General features: G+C 39.1%; 1 protein-coding gene across 1 annotated transcript; it reads left to right on the top strand.

Moving 5' to 3' along the window:
- Window positions 1-9175: 9175 nt before the first annotated feature.
- On the top strand, window positions 9176-11050 carry LOC118575484 (endogenous retrovirus group K member 19 Env polyprotein-like). Its single transcript, XM_036176025.1, has 2 exons — window positions 9176-9614; window positions 10977-11050. Exons 1-2 carry the CDS (start codon window positions 9176-9178, stop codon window positions 10997-10999), a joined length of 462 nt encoding a protein of 153 aa, XP_036031918.1. The 3' UTR covers window positions 11000-11050.
- The last annotated feature ends 9448 nt before the right edge of the window (window positions 11051-20498 follow it).

Below are 20498 nucleotides of genomic sequence, written 5' to 3' on the forward strand. Positions count from 1 at the left end.
CCAGATCTTATGATAAACTACAGAGCCATAGTAATACAAACATTATTCACCGGCAGGAAAACAGACATATTGCACAAAGATGTCACAAACATATGCAGCAGAAAAAACAAACATCTTCACCTAATAGTGCTGAGAAAACTGGATGTCCACATACAGGAGAATGAAGTTAGACCAGTGTCTGTCACCTTACATAATTACAAATTCGAAATTGATTAGAGACCTAAACCTGAAACTTCTAGAAGGATGCACGGACAGTACCCCATGTGATATTCACACAGGAAAGGACTTTCTGAATAGGCCTCCATCAACACAAGAATAATAGCCACCAGGCTTCAAGTGTGATTTCATAAAACTAAAGCTCCTGCATGGCAAAAGGAACAACCCACCAGATGAAAAGGAGGCCCACCATATATATATATATAGATACATAGATATAGATATGGATAAAGAGACAGAGAAAGAGAAGGATAGATAGATAGATAGATAGATAGATAGATAGATAGATAGATAGATAGAGATAGATAGATGGTTGATAGATATAGATATAGATACAGAGACAGAGACATAGATAGATAGATAGATAGATAGATAGATAGATAGATAGATAGATAGATAGATAGATAGACAGATGATAGATGATAGATAGATACACAGATAGATGATAGATAGATAGATAGATAGATAGATAGATAGATAGATAGATAGATAGATGGATAGATAAAGATAGATGGTAGATAGATGATATAGATATAGGTATAGATATAGTTATAGATCTGACAGAGAATTTAATATCCAGACTGTACAAAGAACCCAAAAAATAATGACTCAAAAAAAAGAAAGAATGACCACTTCAAAAATATGGGACTGGGACCTGTACAGAGAGTTATAAAAAGAAGAAAACATTGCCAGGAAACCACCAAAATGAGTATCTGTCTTAACTATTAGGGAAATGCAAATCAAAAGAATTTTGATAATTCATCTTACATCAGTCACAATGGCAAAGATTAGCAAAACAATGGACAACAAATGTTAGGGGTGTACAATTCTGTTCAAGTCATGACATCTTCAGGGAATGAATTAGGTTGGGAGGAAGGCTCCTGCAGATAGGAGGTAGAGGTAGGTTAAGGTAGAGGAGGGCAAAAAGGGTAGTGAACCTCACTTAGCTGTGTCCTAGTCCAGTAATATTGATTCATCGCTACCAAGGAAAAGTCACTGTTTGCACAATGATTCACATTCTATGTCATGCAGCGTTTTCATTGTGGTCACCATTACATTAACACGCACCATGGCTACAGTACCACACATACATCGTGGAGTCACTGCCTTAACTGATCCCTGTGCTTTTGAAACAGAGCCCTTCTCCTAACAGCTTGACTCACTGTTTGGGGGGGGTATAAAAGCCTAGATGCATTTCTAAGGTATTATATTTCTTTATGATACTCTGTTCTCAGATACAGATAATTAGTTGGTGGACCCATGTTATGGGACTGTCCATATTATGAGAAATCATTAGTTCATAGTGGATAAAAGAATATTAAAGAAGGTCAAAGTTCAGATTCAAAAAGAAAATTGGAATTCTGCATTAACATGTAGTTCATCATTTGGAAATCAATTCAGTAGAACCATTACTTTCATCAGAAAGAGACACAAATTGTTTACAGAGGGGCATGAACATAATAGTGGTGTTCACACATACATCTGTAGAAAAAGGAACATTCTGTGACTCATGGCAAAAAACTAGGACTTATGTCTAATAATTAGACTTAAATGAATCCAAATGTTCTAGGATTAGAGAGTATCATGACAATATGTCAATTCAGTGGTTCATGGTGGATAAATGAATATAACAGAAGGTCCAAGTTTAGATTCAATGGGGGAAACTTGATTTCTACATTAACATGAAGTTGATAATATGGAAAGCAATTTTGCAGAACAATTAGTTTCATAAGAAAGAGAAACAAACTATATAGAAATGGGCATGGACATAATACTGGTATTCAGATGTACATCTGTGGAAAATATTCGGTGACTCATGGAGACCATAAAAAACAAAACTAGGATTGAGAGTCTCCAGTAATACAGAACATGGTGTCTGCTATTGTGTCCTGGTCACTCCTGCCATGGGGATATTTTGAACCTTTCCCCTTTTATTCACCATGGCGTCACCTGGTGTAACAAGTTTGTATCACCATAGATGGCTTTCCCATGAGTAGTTTCTTGGTTTACACTTGTGTCAGAATCCTCTAAGGCGATTTCATGTCTTGGGACTGGTTCTCTATGGTCTTGGATGAAATCATACTGCTTGTGGCTGGAGAAGAGCCTAAAAAAATATTTTTATGCATATTGTTTGTTATTCTAAAAGCATGGCCTCAGATTCAATGCCTAAGGGAAGTAATTATTGGTTAATTCCACAGGGGAGTGAAGAATCCTGACAGAAAGAACTTGGGGTGGTTCATGGGATAGCTCCAGTCACCAATAAAATTAGAAACAAACACTTACACACATGAGCTATGTATATACGGGTTGGATCCTGTAGAGTCCACCTTATCATGCTCATGGGTGGGCAGATACTTTGTTAATGTGCTCTGCCCTTGGATTTTTATCCTTTGCTTTCTTCAGATTCCTATTCTTGTGTGCTCCTACAGAAGCAGTGAGTGCTTAGTCAGAATGAACTACAATTTAACTGGTGAAGGAAATGTGGTGATTGTTGGATTTTTCCCAGCTTTTGCTGTCTACCCACTCAACAAAACAATTGATTGGATAATGACGAAATTTAACAGAGATATTATGATCGAGTAAGTCTTTTATTCATTTATTCCTTTTCAAGGTTTGGCATTCATATGCCCTAGGGGAAGTACAGACTCAAACATTATTCCATCTCTATCCCATTAAGATATTTCCTAGTGACTCCTCTGTTATTTTCAAATAGAAGAAGGAATTTGGGGTTTATTCTTTCTCTTTCCTGTTGTAGACATGAGGAATTTCCCCATATTCACTGTCATGCCTATTTCTCATTGGGATTTGGGTGTTGGAAATGTTAGTTCTGCAAGAGAAAGATTATATAAGAGAGGACTGATAGAATATTTGAGGGGATTCTAGAGGTCTAAGCATGCTGCTGTGAGAACGGATGATGTCACTACATTTAGTTACTAGCAATTTCCAAGTGTGAAGCTCTAGTAACAAATACTGTCTGTTTGCTGCAGAAGATTTCAGAGCAGGAATGTCAGAACTGGACACTGGGACACACTCTCTGCTGTAGAAATGCCTTCATCTGTCTCAGATCCTTTATCTAAGTTCTAATACTTGTGTTATCTGATAAATTACGATGTTCATGTGTTTGCTGCATATATAATATATCTATTGTGTATTTGTTCCTTGTTATGAATGTGTTTCTGTGCACACATTGACTATGATTGGGCCTCTAAAAGATTTTCTAGGCATTCTCAAAGATGCAAGATTAAGACATACTGTCAGACTAATCTTCTTGAGTAACTATTCTTCTTCAGTACTATTAAAAAGAAACCATCATGTATGTTAGGATTTGAAAGAAGGCAGGTATATTTTATATCAGGCTGACATGACCCTAGCTGGAGGCAACCATATAATAAGTATGAGAAAATGAGAAGTGCAGCTTACACTCAAGTCTGAACTCAAAAAAGGAAACATGGAATGCTATGCCCACAGCTGTGACACCTGTGTAGCTGTAGCAAGTATGCCGCTGCGCTGGGGCCCAGCAGCTGAAGGGTTGAGGTTGGAGCTTCCCGGAGCGTGGCCTCAAGCGGTTCCCCCACAATCAGCAATCGTCATGCAGCCTGAGGATCCCAGGAAGCCCTGGAGAACGAAATGGCCTTGACGACAGTCCTTGTTGGCACTAATCATGATCTTTCTCTGTATGTCTTATCTGTGTCTTCTCCAGTTAACAGCACAACCAGTACAGGTCAGCACCAACATGACTGACCCAGGTCACCTGTACCCGGAGCACCTCCATTTATCAGACCAGTGTATAAGGAACCTCAAAAGACTTCCTCAAATACATCTCTGGGGTCGTTCCTGTTTAGAGTAGAGCAGCGCGAGCTCTTGTCAGAAACAACCAGAGAGCCCAAAAATGAAAGTAAAAATAAAAAATGTTACGAGGGAATAAACATAGCGTGCCAGACCCTTCTAGAGAGAAAGAGTTAGAGAAAATTCCCCAACACACACTTCCCGGGGGGTATACACAGTACTTCTTAGGAGGGAGCTGGTGGACAGCCCCAAGGTGGACCTCCGAAAGTGGAAATTACCTAGAGCCGCTCCCATATACAGGAAGTTATGATGAAGTTGGGAACAGATGGGTAAATTATGAAGAACGGCTTGGAAAGCAAATGGGCATATGATAGTAAAATATAACCCAGGCTGACAAGAGTTTGGCTCCCCACAGATGTGGTCACTGGCGCGAGACAGATTTCACAAAATTCTGAGATCATGCCCTCAGACAATAGCCACGGTGAACTCGCGCTGCGGAAGTGATACACAAAAATAGATATGGATGTCTCTTGTTATTGTTTCTTGCTGACTCTGAATAATTGTAAAAAATAATGACCTGATGTAACCCCCTGCCAAGTTCCTTGATTGTAAAAGTATATAAGCATTGCCTATACAGAAGTAAAATTGCAGCAGCACATCAACACATGTGTCTGTCTGTCATTCTCCTCGCCGATTCCTGACTTCTCCTTGAGCCTTCTCCCTGGTTCTCCCGCAGTGGTGGTCTCCCTCTGGGTGGTCTGCGGCAGGTGGCGCCTCGAACAGGGACTTGAAGGACAGGTAATCATTTCCCCCCTTTTTCTTTCCTCCTCAGAAGTCAGGTACGGTTCTTACCAGGGAGCTGCAGTCCCGCCGGTAAAGGATCACCGGTTAAGTGTAAGTAATCAAGGAGCCATGGGGCACGCATTGACTAAGAATGAGAAAATGCTGGTAACTATGATACAGCGTATGTTAACTAAATCAGGGTTTCGGACATCAGTTACAGATGTGGAGCAATTTATTGCCTTCTTAAAGAAGACCAGCCCTTGGTTCGTTGAGGAGGGATCATTGACTGTGGATGAATGGAAGAGAGTGGGGACAGAGGATTATGCCACCCCACAATCACAGACAAAGATACCTAGAGATATCTTGCAATTGATAACAACTAACGCCGTACAATCATGGCGAAAAATTCCCCCTCAGGGAACCAAGGGAGGAACATTGGCTAGTATTAAACAAGGTACTGAAGAATCCTACCAGGATTTTATAGCTAGGCTTGAGGAAGCTGTCTCTAGAATGCTCCCCCCCTCAGAGGGGACGAGTATTCTATTGAAACAGTTAGCATGGGAAAATGCCAATGCTCTATGTCAAGATCTGATTAGATCAATAAGAAAAACTGGAACCCTCCAGGACTACATAAAAGCATGTCAGGATGCCTCACCGGTTGTAATGCAAGGAATGGCCTACGCCGCAGCCATAAAAGGACAGAAATTTAGCGCCTATATCAAACAAACATATGGGAATGGCAGGAAAACTGCCCAATCTCCAACTTGCTTTCAATATAGAAAGGAAGGACATATACAAAAAGAGTACAGACAGAGAGGCAGAGCCAGACCTAAAAAGGGGGCTCCTGGCCTATGCCCTCGCTGCAAGAGAGGAAAACATTGGAGAAACGAGTGTAAATCAAAGTTCCATAAGGATGGAACGCCCCTAGGAAAAGGGGGCTCTGATGATAAACAGAAAGAGACAAAAAACTAAGTCAGGGATGTTCTCCTAACCCCGCACCAAAGGGAGAGGAGAGGAGGCAACAAGCACCTCATTCAGGGCTAGACCCTGAAACTCCAAAATTCACTGTTCATGATTTGCCTAGAGCAACTCCAGAAAGTGCAGGCTTGGATCTTGCTAGCACTAAGGACATGATACTGTCCAGATGGGATGGAATAGCTTTAGTTTCTACCAATGTAAGGGGCACTCTGCTGCCACAAACTGTGGGACTAGTCATTGGACGAAGTTCCAATTATCAAAAGAACTTTGAGGTTCTTCCAGGTGTAATTGATGCAGATACAGAAAATACTATTAAAGTTATGGTAAGGCCATCAGCAGAGACCATACAGATTCACAAAGGACAGAGGTTGGCTCAGCTGATCCTCTTACCTCTTGTTAAATTACCCAATCCTGTCATGAAGGATGCCCGGGGGCAAGGACAATTTGGGTCCACTGAAGGAATGTTCATGGTACAGGATCTTGGAGAGAGACCCTTTAAGTGCATCTTGATTAATGGATGAAAATTTCGGGGTCTAATGGACACAGGTGCAGACAGGACTTGTATAGCTGCTTCAGAATGGCCTAGTAATTGGCCCATTCAAAAAACAGGGTCCTCCTTGTTGGGACTTGGCTCTGCTTCAGGGGTTATGCAGAGCACTGCATTATTGAAATGAAAAAGTGAAGGTAAAGAAGGCTTGATACAGCCTTATGTGCTCCCATCTCTCCCATTCACTTTGTGGGGGAGAGACATGCTTGATTCCATGGATATTAAACTAGTGACATCAGATCAAATTAGTTATCAAAATTTTTCATAGGGGCCACTGCAGAACATCTGTATGCAGACAAAATAGAATGGCTTACTCAGGAGCCTGTGTGGGTGAGTCAGTGGCCCCTAACAACAGAAAAGATACAGGCTCTGGAACAACTAGTGCAAGACCAATTACAAAAAGGACATATAATAGAATCTAACAGCCCATGGAATACCCCTGTCTTTGTTATCAAGAAAAAATCAGGAAAATGGAGACTGTTGCAGGACCTTAGGGCCATCAATGCAGTGATGAAGGATATGGGGCCATTGCAACCTGGCCTGCCCTCTCCTGTGGCTGTGCCTCAAGGATGGCATATAATTGTCATAGACTTACAAGACTGTTTTTTTTACCATCAAACTTAACCCCTCAGATAGTGAATATTTTGCCTTTAGTGTTCCCTCAGAGAATTTTAAGCAGCCTTTTAAAAGATATCAGTGGGTAACATTGCCTCAAGGAATGAAAAATTCTCCTACATTGTGCCAAAAATTTGTAGATCTAGCTTTACAGAAAATAAGACAAAAATATTCTGATTTATATCTCATTCACTATATGGATGACATACTTCTGGCCCATAAAAAAAAAACTCAGTTAGAACACATATTAGAAGAGACCATAGAGTCACTAACCCTGTATGGATTAGTGATAGCCCCTGACAAGATACAGAAAGACAGGCCTCTAAATTATTTAGGACAAATAATTAAGGAAGATTATATTACCTCTCAAAAGGTCTCCATCAGAAGGGATAAATTAAAGACTTTAAATGATTTTCAGAAATTATTAGGTGATATTAACTGGCTTAGACCTTATTTAAAAATTACCACTGGTATGTTGAGCCCTCTATATTCAACTTTACATGGTGATTCTAATCCAAAATCCAAACGTGAGTTGACAAAAAAAGCTATTAAGGCCTTGCAATTGGTAGAACAGGCTTTAACTGCAGCTAAGGTTAAACAAGTAAATTATACAGAGCCATGGTCTTTGATACTTTTTGCAACTTCTTATACACCCACTGCTTGCCTGTGGCAAGATGGAGTGATGGAATGGTTACATTTACCACATACTCAAGCTAAGATGTTGGCTGATTATCCTTATTTATGCTCCATATTAATATGTAAAGGCCGCAATCGGTCAAAAGAATTGTTTGGGAAGGAACCACATAAGCTTATTATTCCATATAATAAAGCACAATTAAAACATTTATATCAATTCAATGAAGATTGGATTTTGGCACTACAGAATTTTACAGGTCAGATATTGTTTCATTATCCTAGACACCCTATAATAGAATTTACAAGAAATATAGAATTGATATTTCCTGTCTGGTTCTCTCATAGCCCCTTAGATCATGCTGTAAATATTTTTACAGACGGTTCCTCTTCAGGAAGAGCTGTGGTTTTTACCCAGACACATGGCCTATGGATAGAGGAAGGAGAGAAGACTTCTACACAGCAAGCAGAAATTAGAGCAACTATTTTGGCCTTTAAAAAGTTCTCTCAAGAGTTTAACCTTTTTACAGATTCTAAATATGTAGCTAACTTGTTTCCAGCATTGGAAACTGCCCTTTTGTCAGGAAAGTCCCCCATTTTACCATTTTTACAGAGATTACAAAATTTAGTCCAAAAAAGGTCACAAAAATTTTATGTAGGACATATTAGAGGACATAGCAAATTACCTGGTCCACTGGCTCAAGGTAATGCTATGGCAGATTTATTGACCCAAAATTCTTCGGGAGTGTTTTCTGTACATGAGGCTCAGAAAAGTCATGCCATGCATCACCAAAATGCATCTGCTCTGAGAAAGATGTTCTCTATAACAAGGGAACAGGCCAGACATATAGTAAAAGAATGCACTCATTGCCCCCCAGTACATCACCCACAAAAGATGGGTGTAAACCCTAGAGGTTTGAAGCCTAATGTTATTTGGCAAATGGATGTGACTCACATCTCTTCTTTTGGAAGAATGGGTTATGTACATGTCACAGTAGACACGTACTCCCATTTCACTTGTGCCTCAGCTAGGACTGGGGAAAGCAGTCAAAGATGTGGTTCAACACCTTATACAATGTTTTCAAATCATGGGTCTTCCCTCACAAATAAAAACAGATAATGGGCCTGCTTACACTTCTAAAGCTTTCAAACAATTTTATGGCCAATGGGGAATCGCCCATGTTACAGGGATACCCTACAATCCTCAAGGACAGGCCATTATAGAAAGGACTCATCAAAATTTAAAATTACAAATAGAGAGGCTACAAGCCTCTAATGGGTATTTTACTCCTCATCATGTCTTATCCCATGCCCTGTTTGTGCTTAATCATCTAAATACAAATGACAAGGGACTCAGTGCAGCCCTGATTCATTGGGATCGTGAATTCCATAAGACTCCTTTGCCACTAGTATATTGGAAGGACTTGTTGTCCGGTACATGGAAGGGACCGGATGTTCTTATAACCGCGGGGCGAGGGTACGCTTATGTTTTCCCACAGGATGCCGACTCCCCCATCTGGATCCCAGATCGCCTTATCCGACCTGCAAAGGGAAAAGAGAAGGCGCAAGCGCCGCTGGAGAAAGCAACAGAGGAAACTGGTGACGGACATAAAAAAGATGAAGCTCAATGGCGAAAAACCAAAAATGACTTGGTCGCAGATTCGGCTTCTGACTCAGAACGCAAAAAAACTTTTAATTGAACAGGGGAAACCCCTTACAGCTTCTTTTTATTTCCTTGCCTTTCTAGCTTTAATTTCCACCCCACTGCCGGTCACTCAGGGAATTTCCTACTGGGCGTATGTCCCTAATCCCCCGATTATTCAGCCTGTAGGATGGTTAGATCGGGAGCCTATCAAGGTGTTAACCAATGACTCAGTCAGATTGGGTGGAGCACAGGATTCTGACGCTCATAGCAGCTCCTCCTCCTTAATAAATTTTGAGGGCAGAGCAGATTCGCTCCCAATCTGCCTGACGCTGCAGGGGAAGGTGCCTTACGGCTGCTTTCCAACATCTTACAGGACCTTCCTGACTGACAGCCCAGACAGAGCAAACACTGGCAAGAGGTGGGTGTGGGAGCTCCAGATACAGACTTTAGGGAATCAATTGTATAAGGATAATTTTACTCAAGTCAATCTCATTCCTATCACTCCCTGTATTCAAAAGTACCAGGATAAAGATCAATTTTGGGATTCTTCTCTGTCCAAATTCCCAACATGGTTGACTTGCGGTTTTCCAAATGCAGCTACAAGGTATAAACCACAGGGGTCGTCAGGATCCCTCAGGATATGGGATTACTCTAATTCTAATGATAAGGAGGACACTTATAAGAGTTATCTAAATACTCATAAAAAAAAATTTCATAATTATGTTTTTGAAGGACATGGAGAGCCTCTTAGGAGATGGTTCTCTCCAGGCTTTGTAAAACCTACATGGTTTACAAAACAAGGCAACATTACTAGGAGACATTCTGGTTTGTTTAGGCTTGTTGCAGCCTCCAACATGATGCTAAAAAAAAGACCTAACCATACTCAATCAGAGGCCGTTGGCCTTAGAGCCTGCGTGTCTTACCCTAATGCTATGCTCTTAGCACAATCTTCCTTTATTAATATTACCCAGGATGGTAATTCTTTTCAGATAATATGTAATTCTTGTAAATTGACCAATTGTATCACTTCCGCGGAGCCAAAAGATCTAGGGACGGTTCTCATAGTCCGGCGACCTCCATTTGTCATGTTGCCTGTAGAGTTGGGCCCTGAACCTTGGTATGACAATTCGGCCTTGCAAGTTTTAAATACTTTAAAAGATTTAATTCGTCCAAAACGGTTTGTTGCTGCTTTGATTCTAGGTATTACTGCTCTAATTTCGATTATTACTACCTTTGCTGTTACAACAACCACATTAGTTCAGGAAATTCATACAGCTCATTATGTCAATACTCTTAATAAGAATATTACTATGGCTTTACTTGAGCAAGAAGCTATAGATAAAAAATTAGAGTCTAAGATCAATGTTTTCGAAAGAAGTGGTTTTGGCCCTAGGACAGGACATTTCCAACCTCAAAACCACGATGTCTGCTCGCTGCCATGGTAACTTCAAATCCATCTGTGTTACCCCATTGCCTTATAATGCTTCCCAGCCTTGGGAAAAGGTTAAGGCTCATTTACAGGGAATCTGGCATGATACAGATATTACCCATGATCTGGCCTCTTTACAGAAAGATATTTCGGCTATGAGTCAGGCTCATTTGCAAATAGGCGGACTACAAGATCTAGCTACAGAAATAAAAAAAGGAATTAAGGATATGAACCCCATAGATTGGCTACAATATTTCATTTTTATTGGAGTGCTCATTTTACTAGTAGTGCTTGTTGTTTTTCTTTTTCCTTGTCTTATTAAATGTCTCTATACTTCTGTGAAGACAGTGCAGCAGGACGTGTTTGAGCTTCATTTTAAAAACAGAAAAGGAGGAACTGCTACGCCCACAGCTGTGACACCTGTGTAGCTGTAGCAAGTATGCCGCTGTGCTGGGGCCCAGCAGCTGAAGGGTTGAGGTTGGAGCTTCCCGGAGCGTGGCCTCAAGCGGTTCCCCCACAATCAGCAATCGTCATGCAGCCTGAGGATCCCAGGAAGCCCTGGAGAACAAAATGGCCTTGACGACAGTCCTTGTTGGCACTAATCACGATCTTTCTCTGTATGTCTTATCTGTGTCTTCTCCAGTTAACAGCACAACCAGTACAGGTCAGCACCAACATGACTGACCCAGGTCACCTGTACCCGGAGCACCTCCATTTATCAGACCAGTGTATAAGGAACCTCAAAAGACTTCCTCAAATACATCTCTGGGGTCGTTCCTGTTTAGAGTAGAGCAGCGCGAGCTCTTGTCAGAAACAGCCAGAGAGCCCAAAAATGAAAGTAAAAATAAAAATGTTACGAGGGAATAAACATAGCGTGCCAGACCCTTCTAGAGAGAAAGAGTTAGAGAAAATTCCCCAACACACACTTCCCGGGGGGTATACACAGTACTTCTTAGGAGGGAGCTGGTGGACAGCCCCTAGGTGGACCCCCGAAGGTGGAAGTTACCTAGAGCCGCTCCCATATACAGGAAGTTATGATAAAGTTGGGAACAGATGGGTAAATTATGAAGAACGGCTTGGAAAGCAAATGGGCATATGATAGTAAAATATAACCCAGGCTGGCAAGAGTTTGGCTCCCCACAGATGTGGTCACTGGCGCGAGACAGATTTCACAAAATTCTGAGATCATGCCCTCAGACAATAGCCACGGTAAACTCGCGCTGCGGAAGTGATACACAAAAATAGATATGGATGTCTCTTGTTATTGTTTCTTGCTGACTCTGAGTAATTGTAAAAAATAATGACCTGATGTAACCCCCTGCCAAGTTCCTTGATTGTAAAAGTATATAAGCATTGCCTATACAGAAGTAAAATTGCAGCAGCACATCAACACATGTGTCTGTCTGTCATTCTCCTCGCCGATTCCTGACTTCTCCTTGAGCCTTCTCCCTGGTTCTCCCGCAGTGGTGGTCTCCCTCTGGGTGGTCTGCGGCAATGGAATGTGTGTGTGTGTGTGTGTGTGTGTGTGTGTGTGTGTGTGTGTGTGTGTGTATTCAGGAAGTAGGTTGGAAGCAATGGATGAAAAACTACCTAAAACAAATATATGACAGATGGATTGTTGTTCATGTGACATTACTATGTCTGCTGAAATATGGCTATGGAGTAAGTCTTCAGTTCAGCAGTGGAATGGGAAAAATGTTCAAGTATGAAATGTCACTTGACATAAAGGACATTGTGATAGGTTTAGTCTGAATTGGACATACCAAAGGGAGCTGGGGGAGATTTAAAAATTGGCATCTAATAAAATATTCTATGAAAGAGTCAACTGGCTCCAGGGAACATTGCTTATTTCATGTAAGGTTACAGTGCTGTATGGTCTACCAGACACTAGATCTTGCATGCTAGGAGGAAACTCTTCTGCTTTACAGCAGATGGTGTCCCTGTTCTTCCCTGTTCCTCCTCTTTTCCTCTGTGCTCCAATCAAAGCAGCTCAGGTACCTCTCTGCATCAGCCTGAGAATCTCTTCAGGTTCTATAGCAGCATCCCCATGCATGCAAAGATTACAATTTTAATTACATGAGCTCTCTGTGGCTGGCTTGTCTAATATGTACAAGAAGAGAGTGCTGTGGCAATGTGATTTGATATCTTATGAAGTCAGAAAGGAACTAAAATAAACTTATAAAATCTATAAGAATTTAACATATTTGATTAGACAAGCCACTTCCAATTTACACTTTTCATAGAGAGTGAGACACATGCAAGCATATGCACTTCAAGGCTCACAACTACTTTCATGCTTTTGATAAAATTTTTTTACATAGGTGTGAGAAACTATGTATGTAATTAGGTAAAGGAATTATTCTGTCATTCTCCAGTTAAATTTCCTCACTGTGGCACAAAAAGAATATTTATTTTAATTACCATAACAACAAAACACCATATGTCATAGAGATATTATTTTATATGACACTAATCTTGTGTAGTCTAATTTTCTAATTGGATTTTAATTTCTTGTCAAAGTTAAGGTGATAGAAATTAAATATTTGATATGTACTGAATAATGTCTAATAAGTACATTATATGTCTACCATCTGATAAGAGCAGATGAATCTGCATAAGCACATGTTGATGTACACTAATAGAATCTTTATGCATGGGGATTAATTTCCCTGCAAAGTAATAATGACAGTTGCTCACTGTGTTAGAGTGCTTTTCCTTAAAACTAACTTAAAAATATGGCTGACTTAGTATGTTCAAGTTGCATTGTCTATTATGTGTGCATTTGTATATGAATAAATATAAACAATTTATAATAGAAGAATTTAAAACATTAGATTTTAATTTTTTTCTATTTTACTATGGATATTTTTCAATTTATAGTTTTTCTAAATTAAAACATATAAGTATCTGCTCACTGGTTATTTTAAAACATTTTTACAATATAATGTTCATTTTAATATTTATATTATGTGATACTAAAGGCGTAAAATAACACAAACTTTATTTGTTCAAGTTATTTTTATCCATTATCAAAACTATTTTTCAGAAATTGCACAGATTTTCTGCTTTGCTCTAAACCTATTTGCATTAAGTTTTGCACTGTCATAGTTATCAGTAATATTTATACATGTTCATGTATCATCATGATATTGGTATCTACGGGATAGAGGATGATAATTTACCATATATAAAAATGTGAAATGATTTAACTATGGAAATTAACATGTCTTTCTTTTCTATTTTAATCGTATGAATTGTCCATTTTATAACAAGCCCTGTGCTATCAAAACCAAACATCTTACTGGGTATCATGGTGGTGCATGCCACTAATCTGAGGACGTGTGAGGCACAAGCAGGTGAACCTATGTTTGCAAGGCAAGCATGGTCTACAGAGAACTTCAGGAACATGCAAATACATATATTGAGTGCTCTTTCAGAAATATCTTTTTAGATTCTCTGACTTTAATAGTAGAACTAGTAAAACAACATTTTGTAAATACCTTTTAGTGAAAAATACATATGTCATATTATTTGGGAAAGATATATACCCCTTTTGAGTTGCCCACAGTGTGTTTGGGTCTTGGTTCCCGGGGGAACAAAATGCCAAGCTCTAAGCTGTGACTTCACAATGAGATGGAGAACCATTGTCCCATTTAGTTTTGCATTGTTGTATACATAGTTCATATAATATAAAGAGGTCCTTATTTAAATTATATGGACTCTGTATGTACTCAAAAAAGCTTATAAACTAATATATTTTTATTAAAATATTCTGATCAAAATTTTGAGTCTCATATTCCATTGACTGTTAGAAAATAGAAGGTTTCTGGGAGAGAATGCTGAAAATTTAAAGATATTTTGAAAGTACTGTTTCATGTGGGTGGGTTTTTGAAGGCTGCTGTGTGCATAGTGGACAAAGAGTACTTTCTGTAAACAAATCCTCTATCTAGAGGTTTACAAGTTCACAGAGTGTATAAAATGTAGAAGTAAAACTGACTTATGATGTCATTTCTCTATTTAATTTTTCTCAAGTTACCTGTCTGTTTTTGAAAGTGGGGTATTGAAATGATCCACCATCTCTGTGCTGAGGTTGATCTGTGCTTTGAAATCTAAGACTGTTTCATCAGTGAAGTTGGGGACTCCTGTATTTGATGTATATGTGATTAGCATTGCAATAACCTGATGTTGGATTTTTCCTTTAATGAGTACAAAGAACACTTCACTGTCTCTTCTAAATAGGACAGTTATGCCTGCTTAGATTTGTTGAGTTTTTTTCTAATTTTCTTGTTGTTAGTACATCCTGACTGCAATTTTCCCTCCCTCACTCCTCCCAGTCCCCATCTTTCCTTCTCCCCCAGATCCACTCCTTCTCCATTTTCCTTCAAAAAAGAGCAGGCCTTCTAGGGGTATCAACCCAAAAGGGCATAACATGATAGTAACACTAGGCAAAAACTCTCATTTTAAATCTGGCAGACACAACACAGTAGAAGGGAAAGGTCCTGAGAGCAAATGAAAGAGTCAAAGACACCCAGACTGCCACTGTTAAAGGTTCCCTAAAAACAGCAAGCTAACAATAGCAGATATTCAGCAGACCTAGCACATTCCTGTTTAGACTCTGTGATTGCTGCTTTAGTCTCTGTGAGCCCCTATGAGCCCTGCTAAGTTGACTCTGTAGACCTTGTTCTCCTAGTGTTCTCGGTGACCTTGTATACTCCACGGCATAAATATAACAAATTTTCTTTAACCAATCCTCCGTTGGGGGAAATCTGTATTGGTTCCAGGTTCTGGACATTATGAATAAAGTCCCTATGAATGTGGTTGAGTATCTGCATTTTTGGAAGGATAGAGTATCATTTTGGTATATGAACAAGAGTGGTATAACTGGGACACGTGGTAGATGAATTCTCAATTGTCAGAGGAACTGCCATATGGATTTCAATATTGCTTGTATGAATTTGCACTCCCACCAGCAATGGAGGAGTGTTCCCCTTGCTCCAAATGCTCACCAGCATAAGCTGTCACTTCTGTTATGATCTTAGCCATTCTGACTAGTATAGGATGGAATTTCAAAGTAATTGTGATTTATATTTCTGGGATGGATAAGGATGTTGAATATTTCTTTAGGTGTTTCTCAGCCATTTTGGTTTCCCCTATTGAGAATTCACTGTTTAGATTTGTTCTTCATTTATAAGTGGATTTTTTGTTCTGTTGAACTCTAGTTCCTTCAGTTTCTTCAGATCGTTATTTTTTCATTTTTTTAAAATTTAATTTAATTTTACATATCAGCCATGGTTTCCCCGTCCTCCCACATCCTGCATCGACACCGCCTTCCACCCACACCCACCCCATTCCCATCTCCTCTAGGGCAAAGACTGCCCTGGGCATTCACCTCAACCTGGTAGATTCAGTACAGGCAGGTCCAGTCCCCTCCTTCCAGGCTGAGGAACATGTCCCTGCATAAGCCCCAGGTTCCAAATAGCAAGCTCATGCACTAAGGGCAGGTCTGAGTCCAACTGCCTGGGTGCCTCCCAAACAGTTCAAGCTAATCAACTGTCTTGCTTATCCAGGGGACCTGATCCAGTTGGGGGCTCCTCAGCTTTTGGTTCATAATACATGTATGTCCATTAGTTTGGCTATTTGTCGCTGTGCTTTTTCCAATCTTGGTCTCAACAATTCACGCTCTTACAATCCCTCCTCTTTCTTGACAATTGGACTCCTGGAACTCCACCTGGGGCCTGGCCTAGGGTCTCTGCATCCACTTCCATCAGTTATTGGATAAGATTTCTAGCATGACAATTAGGGTTTTTAGCCATCCAATCTCCAGACTAAGTCAGTTAGGGCTTTCTCTCAACCATTGCCACTAATCTACAGTGTAGGTATCTTTGTGGATTTCTGGGGACCTCTCTAGAACTTTGCTTCTTCCTATTCTCATGTGGTCTTCTTTTATCATGGTCTGTTATTCCTTGTTCTCCCTCTATGTTCTTGATCCAGCTGGGATCTCCTGCTCCCATAAGCTCTCTTTCCCTTGAAACTTGCCCTTCATTACCCCCACTCATGTGTAGATCTCATCCATTTCTCTGTCATTGGGTGATCCCTGGGTCTTTCTTAGGGTCCTCTTTTCTAGGTAGCCTCCCTGTAGTTGTGAGTAGTAGTCTAGTCATCTTTGTTTTACATCAAGTATCCTCCTATGAGTGAGTACAAACAATGTTTGTCTTTCTGAGTCTGGGTTACCTCTCTCAGGATGATTTTTTTCTAGATCCATCCATTTGCCTGCAAACCTCATGATGTCCTTGTTTTTCTCTGCTGAGTAGTACTCCATTGTGTCTATGTACCACATTTTCTTTATCCATTCTCCAGTTGAAGTGCATTTAGATTGTTTCTAGTTTCTGGCTATAACACACAATGCTGATATGTACATAGCTAAGCAAATGCCCTTGTGGTGTAATTGAGCATTCCTTGGGTATATACACAAGAGTGCTATAGCTGGGTCTTAGGGTAGATGGATTCCCAGTTTGCTAAGGAAGCACCATATTGATTTCCAAAATGTCTGTACAAGCTTGCATTCCAACCAGCAGTGGCAGAGAGTTCCCACATCCTCTCCAGCATAAGGTGTCTCCTGTGTTTTTGATCTTAGCCATTCTGACAGGTGTAAGGTGGTATCTCAGAGACATTTTGATTTGCATTTCCCAGATAATTAGGGATGTTGAGCAATTCCTTAAATGTCTTTCAGCAATTTGAGTTTCCTCTGTTGAGAATTCTCTGTTTAGTTCTGTAGCCCATTTCTTTTTTTTATTTTTAAATATATTTATTTATTAAATTTTTTCATTTTAAACTTCCCCCTCTCTACCCTTCTCCTGCCACCTCACCTCCCTCCCACTCTACTCCTAACCACTCCTCAGAGTGCCAATGCATTCAAGACAACTTCCTACTTTCTCTTCTATCAGGTTCAGAATAACTGGATTTATGATGAGTTCTTTGATCCACTTGGACTTAAGTTTTGTGCATGGTGACAGGTCTACAGATTCAATGAAATCCCTATCAAAATACCATACCAATTCTTCATAGACATGGAAAGAATAATACTCAACTTCATATGGAAAAACAAAAAACCCAAGAAGGCCAAAAGAATCCTGGACAATAAAACAACCTCTGGAGGCATCACAATCCCTGACCTCAAGTTTCTCTATAAAGCTACAGTAATAAAAACAGCTTGATACTGGCATAAAAACTGACATGTGGACCAGTAAAATCAAATTGAAGACCCTGACATTAATCTGCACACCTATGAACATGTAATTTTTGACAAGGAAGCCAAAATTTTACAATGGAAAAAACAAAGCATCTTCAACAAATGGTGCTGGTATAACTGGATGTCAATGTGCTGAAGATTGCAAATAGATCCATATCTGTCACCGTGCACAAAACATAAGTCCAAGTGGTTCAGAGATCTCAGATCTTTATATACCCTCTATCTGAAGTAGAGTTGATGGAAAATTGTCCCTATTCTGTAGGATGCAGTCTCGTCCTATTGATGGTACTAATTGCATTACAAAAGCTTTTTGGTTCCATAAGGTCTCATTTATTAATTGTTGGTCTTAGTGCCAGGACTAACTATTGATGTTTCTTTGAGATAGTCATCTCCTATGCCAATGCATTTAAGGCTACTCCCCACTTTCTGTTCTGTTAGGTTCAATGTGTCTGGTTTTACTTTGAAGTGCTTGATACACGTGAACTTGGATTTTATTCAGGGCAATAAATATTAATCAATTTGGATTCTTCTACATGCAGACATATAGTTAAACCAGTACCAAAGTGGAACATGTTTTCTTTTGCATTGTGTCTCTCTGGATTCTTCATCAAAAATCAGGTGTGCAAAAGTGTGTGGATTTATGTATGGGTCTTCAATTAGACTCCATTGATCATCCTAATCTATTTTTATGCCAATACCATGCAGTTTTTATTACTACAGCACATAGTACAGTTTGATCACAGGGATAGTGATACCTCTGAAAGTTCTTTTATTGTACAGGATTCCTTTAACTATCCTGGGTTTTTTGTTTTTCCATATAAAATTTAATATTGTACTTTCAAGGTCTGTAAAGAATTGTCTTTGGAATTCTGATGGAGAATGTATTAAATCTGCAGATTGCTTTTGGTAAGATGGTCATTTTTACTATGTTGATCCTACCCTTTCATGAGTAGGGAGATCTTTTCATCTTCCGATATCTTCTTAAATTTTTTTCTTCAGACTTGAAGTTTTTATCACACATGTCTTTCAAATGCTTGGTTGCTTGGTTGGAGTTACCCCAAGATATTGTATATTATCTGTGAATATTTTGAAGGGTGTTATTTTCCTGACTTCTTTCTCATTCCTTTTTTCATTGTATATGGGAGGGCTACTAAATTTTTGAGTTAGTCTTATATTCAGCCACATTCCTGAAGGGTTTTATCAGGTGTAGAAGTTCTTTGGTAGAATTTTGGGGTCACTTATGTGTATTGTCAGATCATATATAAACAGTGATACATTGAATTCTAGCTTACCAATTTATATCTACTTAATCTCATTCAGTTGTCTTTTTGCTGCAGCTAGAACATCAAGTACCATATTGAATAGAGATGGAGAGAGTACACAGCCTTTCTTGTTTCCAAACTTAGTGGAACTGATTTAAATTACTCTCTATTTAACTTGACATTGGCTATAGGCTTGCTATCATTTGACTTTATTATATTGAGGTATTATCCTTATATCCCTACTCTCATCCAGTCTACTTAGTTTTTAGTTACATTTGCATGGAAGTGTTTTCCATCCTTTAATGCTAATTTGGGGGTGATTATTAGTTGTAAATTGTGTTTCTTGGAGACAGCAAAAATCTGGGTATTGTTTTCTGATTCAACCTCTTTTCCTTTTCTCATAAGTAATATTATGAGACCACAAATATTGAAAGTTATTATTGAATGGTATATATTAATTCCTGGAATTTTGTTTGTGTTTTTAGAGATTTCATTAAAGGTTTATTATTCAAACTTTTTTTTCAGTAACAAGGTCTGGAATATTTTATTGTTCCCCTCTGCCAACTTGAATAATTTTATCCTTTGCTTCAGACCTAACTCTTCCTTCATTTGCCTTTTGCAAAATGGGTTTAGTGGTCATAATATTCTTCACCACTTTTTATCATGAAAAGTCTACCTTTCTCTATCATTCTGATTGGTAGTTTGCTGGGTATAGAAGTCTCAGGGACCATCAGTGCTATCCCATATCTTATAGAATATCAGCCCAAACTATTCTGGTTTGCTAGTATCCACTGAAAGAATCTGTTGCTATTCTGATGGGTCCCTCTTTGAATACAACTTGATCATTCTCATTTGTAGCTTTCCACATTTTTCTTTGTTTGGTATATTAAACTGTCACTATTGTTTTATAACATAGGAAGTTTCTTTTGTGGAACTTTATATTTGGAGTTCTGCAAAATCAAATAGATTAACATATATCTATAGAACATTCCAACCAAAACGAAAGAATACGCGTTCTTCTAAATTTTCTCTAAAACAGACAACATATTAGGATAAAGGAAAGTCTCTAATATGCAGGAAAATTTAAAGCACATCCTGACTGCTGTCAGTCATTATGGACTAAATCAAGATTAAAAACAACAAAAAAGAAAGAACACAAATTCATGACTGTTAAGTTATACAAAACTGAACCATAACTGACTGAAGGAAGAAATCTAGAAATCTGTTGTATGGTGTGAGTCTTCCTCTTAAATATTGTTGTACCTTCTGTGTAGGTTCAAGTTGAGGAACTACCAATGTATTTTGGCCATGATGTTTGCCATTGAGGAGATCAACAGCAATCCCTAATCTCCTTA

The sequence above is a fragment of the Onychomys torridus genome, unplaced genomic scaffold (assembly GCF_903995425.1).
Source record: "Onychomys torridus unplaced genomic scaffold, mOncTor1.1, whole genome shotgun sequence".
In the NCBI taxonomy this organism is placed as follows: Eukaryota; Metazoa; Chordata; class Mammalia; order Rodentia; family Cricetidae; genus Onychomys; species Onychomys torridus.

What these genes read in the sequence shown, in the direction of transcription:
- LOC118575484 (XM_036176025.1), top strand. Translation starts at nt 9,176, where the DNA reads ATGAAGCTCAATGGCGAAAAACCAAAAATGACTTGGTCGCAGATTCGG. An exon ending in CCCAGACAGAGCAAACACTG is followed by an intron (nt 9,615 to 10,976) that starts GCAAGAGGTGGG and finishes ACTTCTGTGAAG; the next exon opens with ACAGTGCAGCAGGACGTGTT.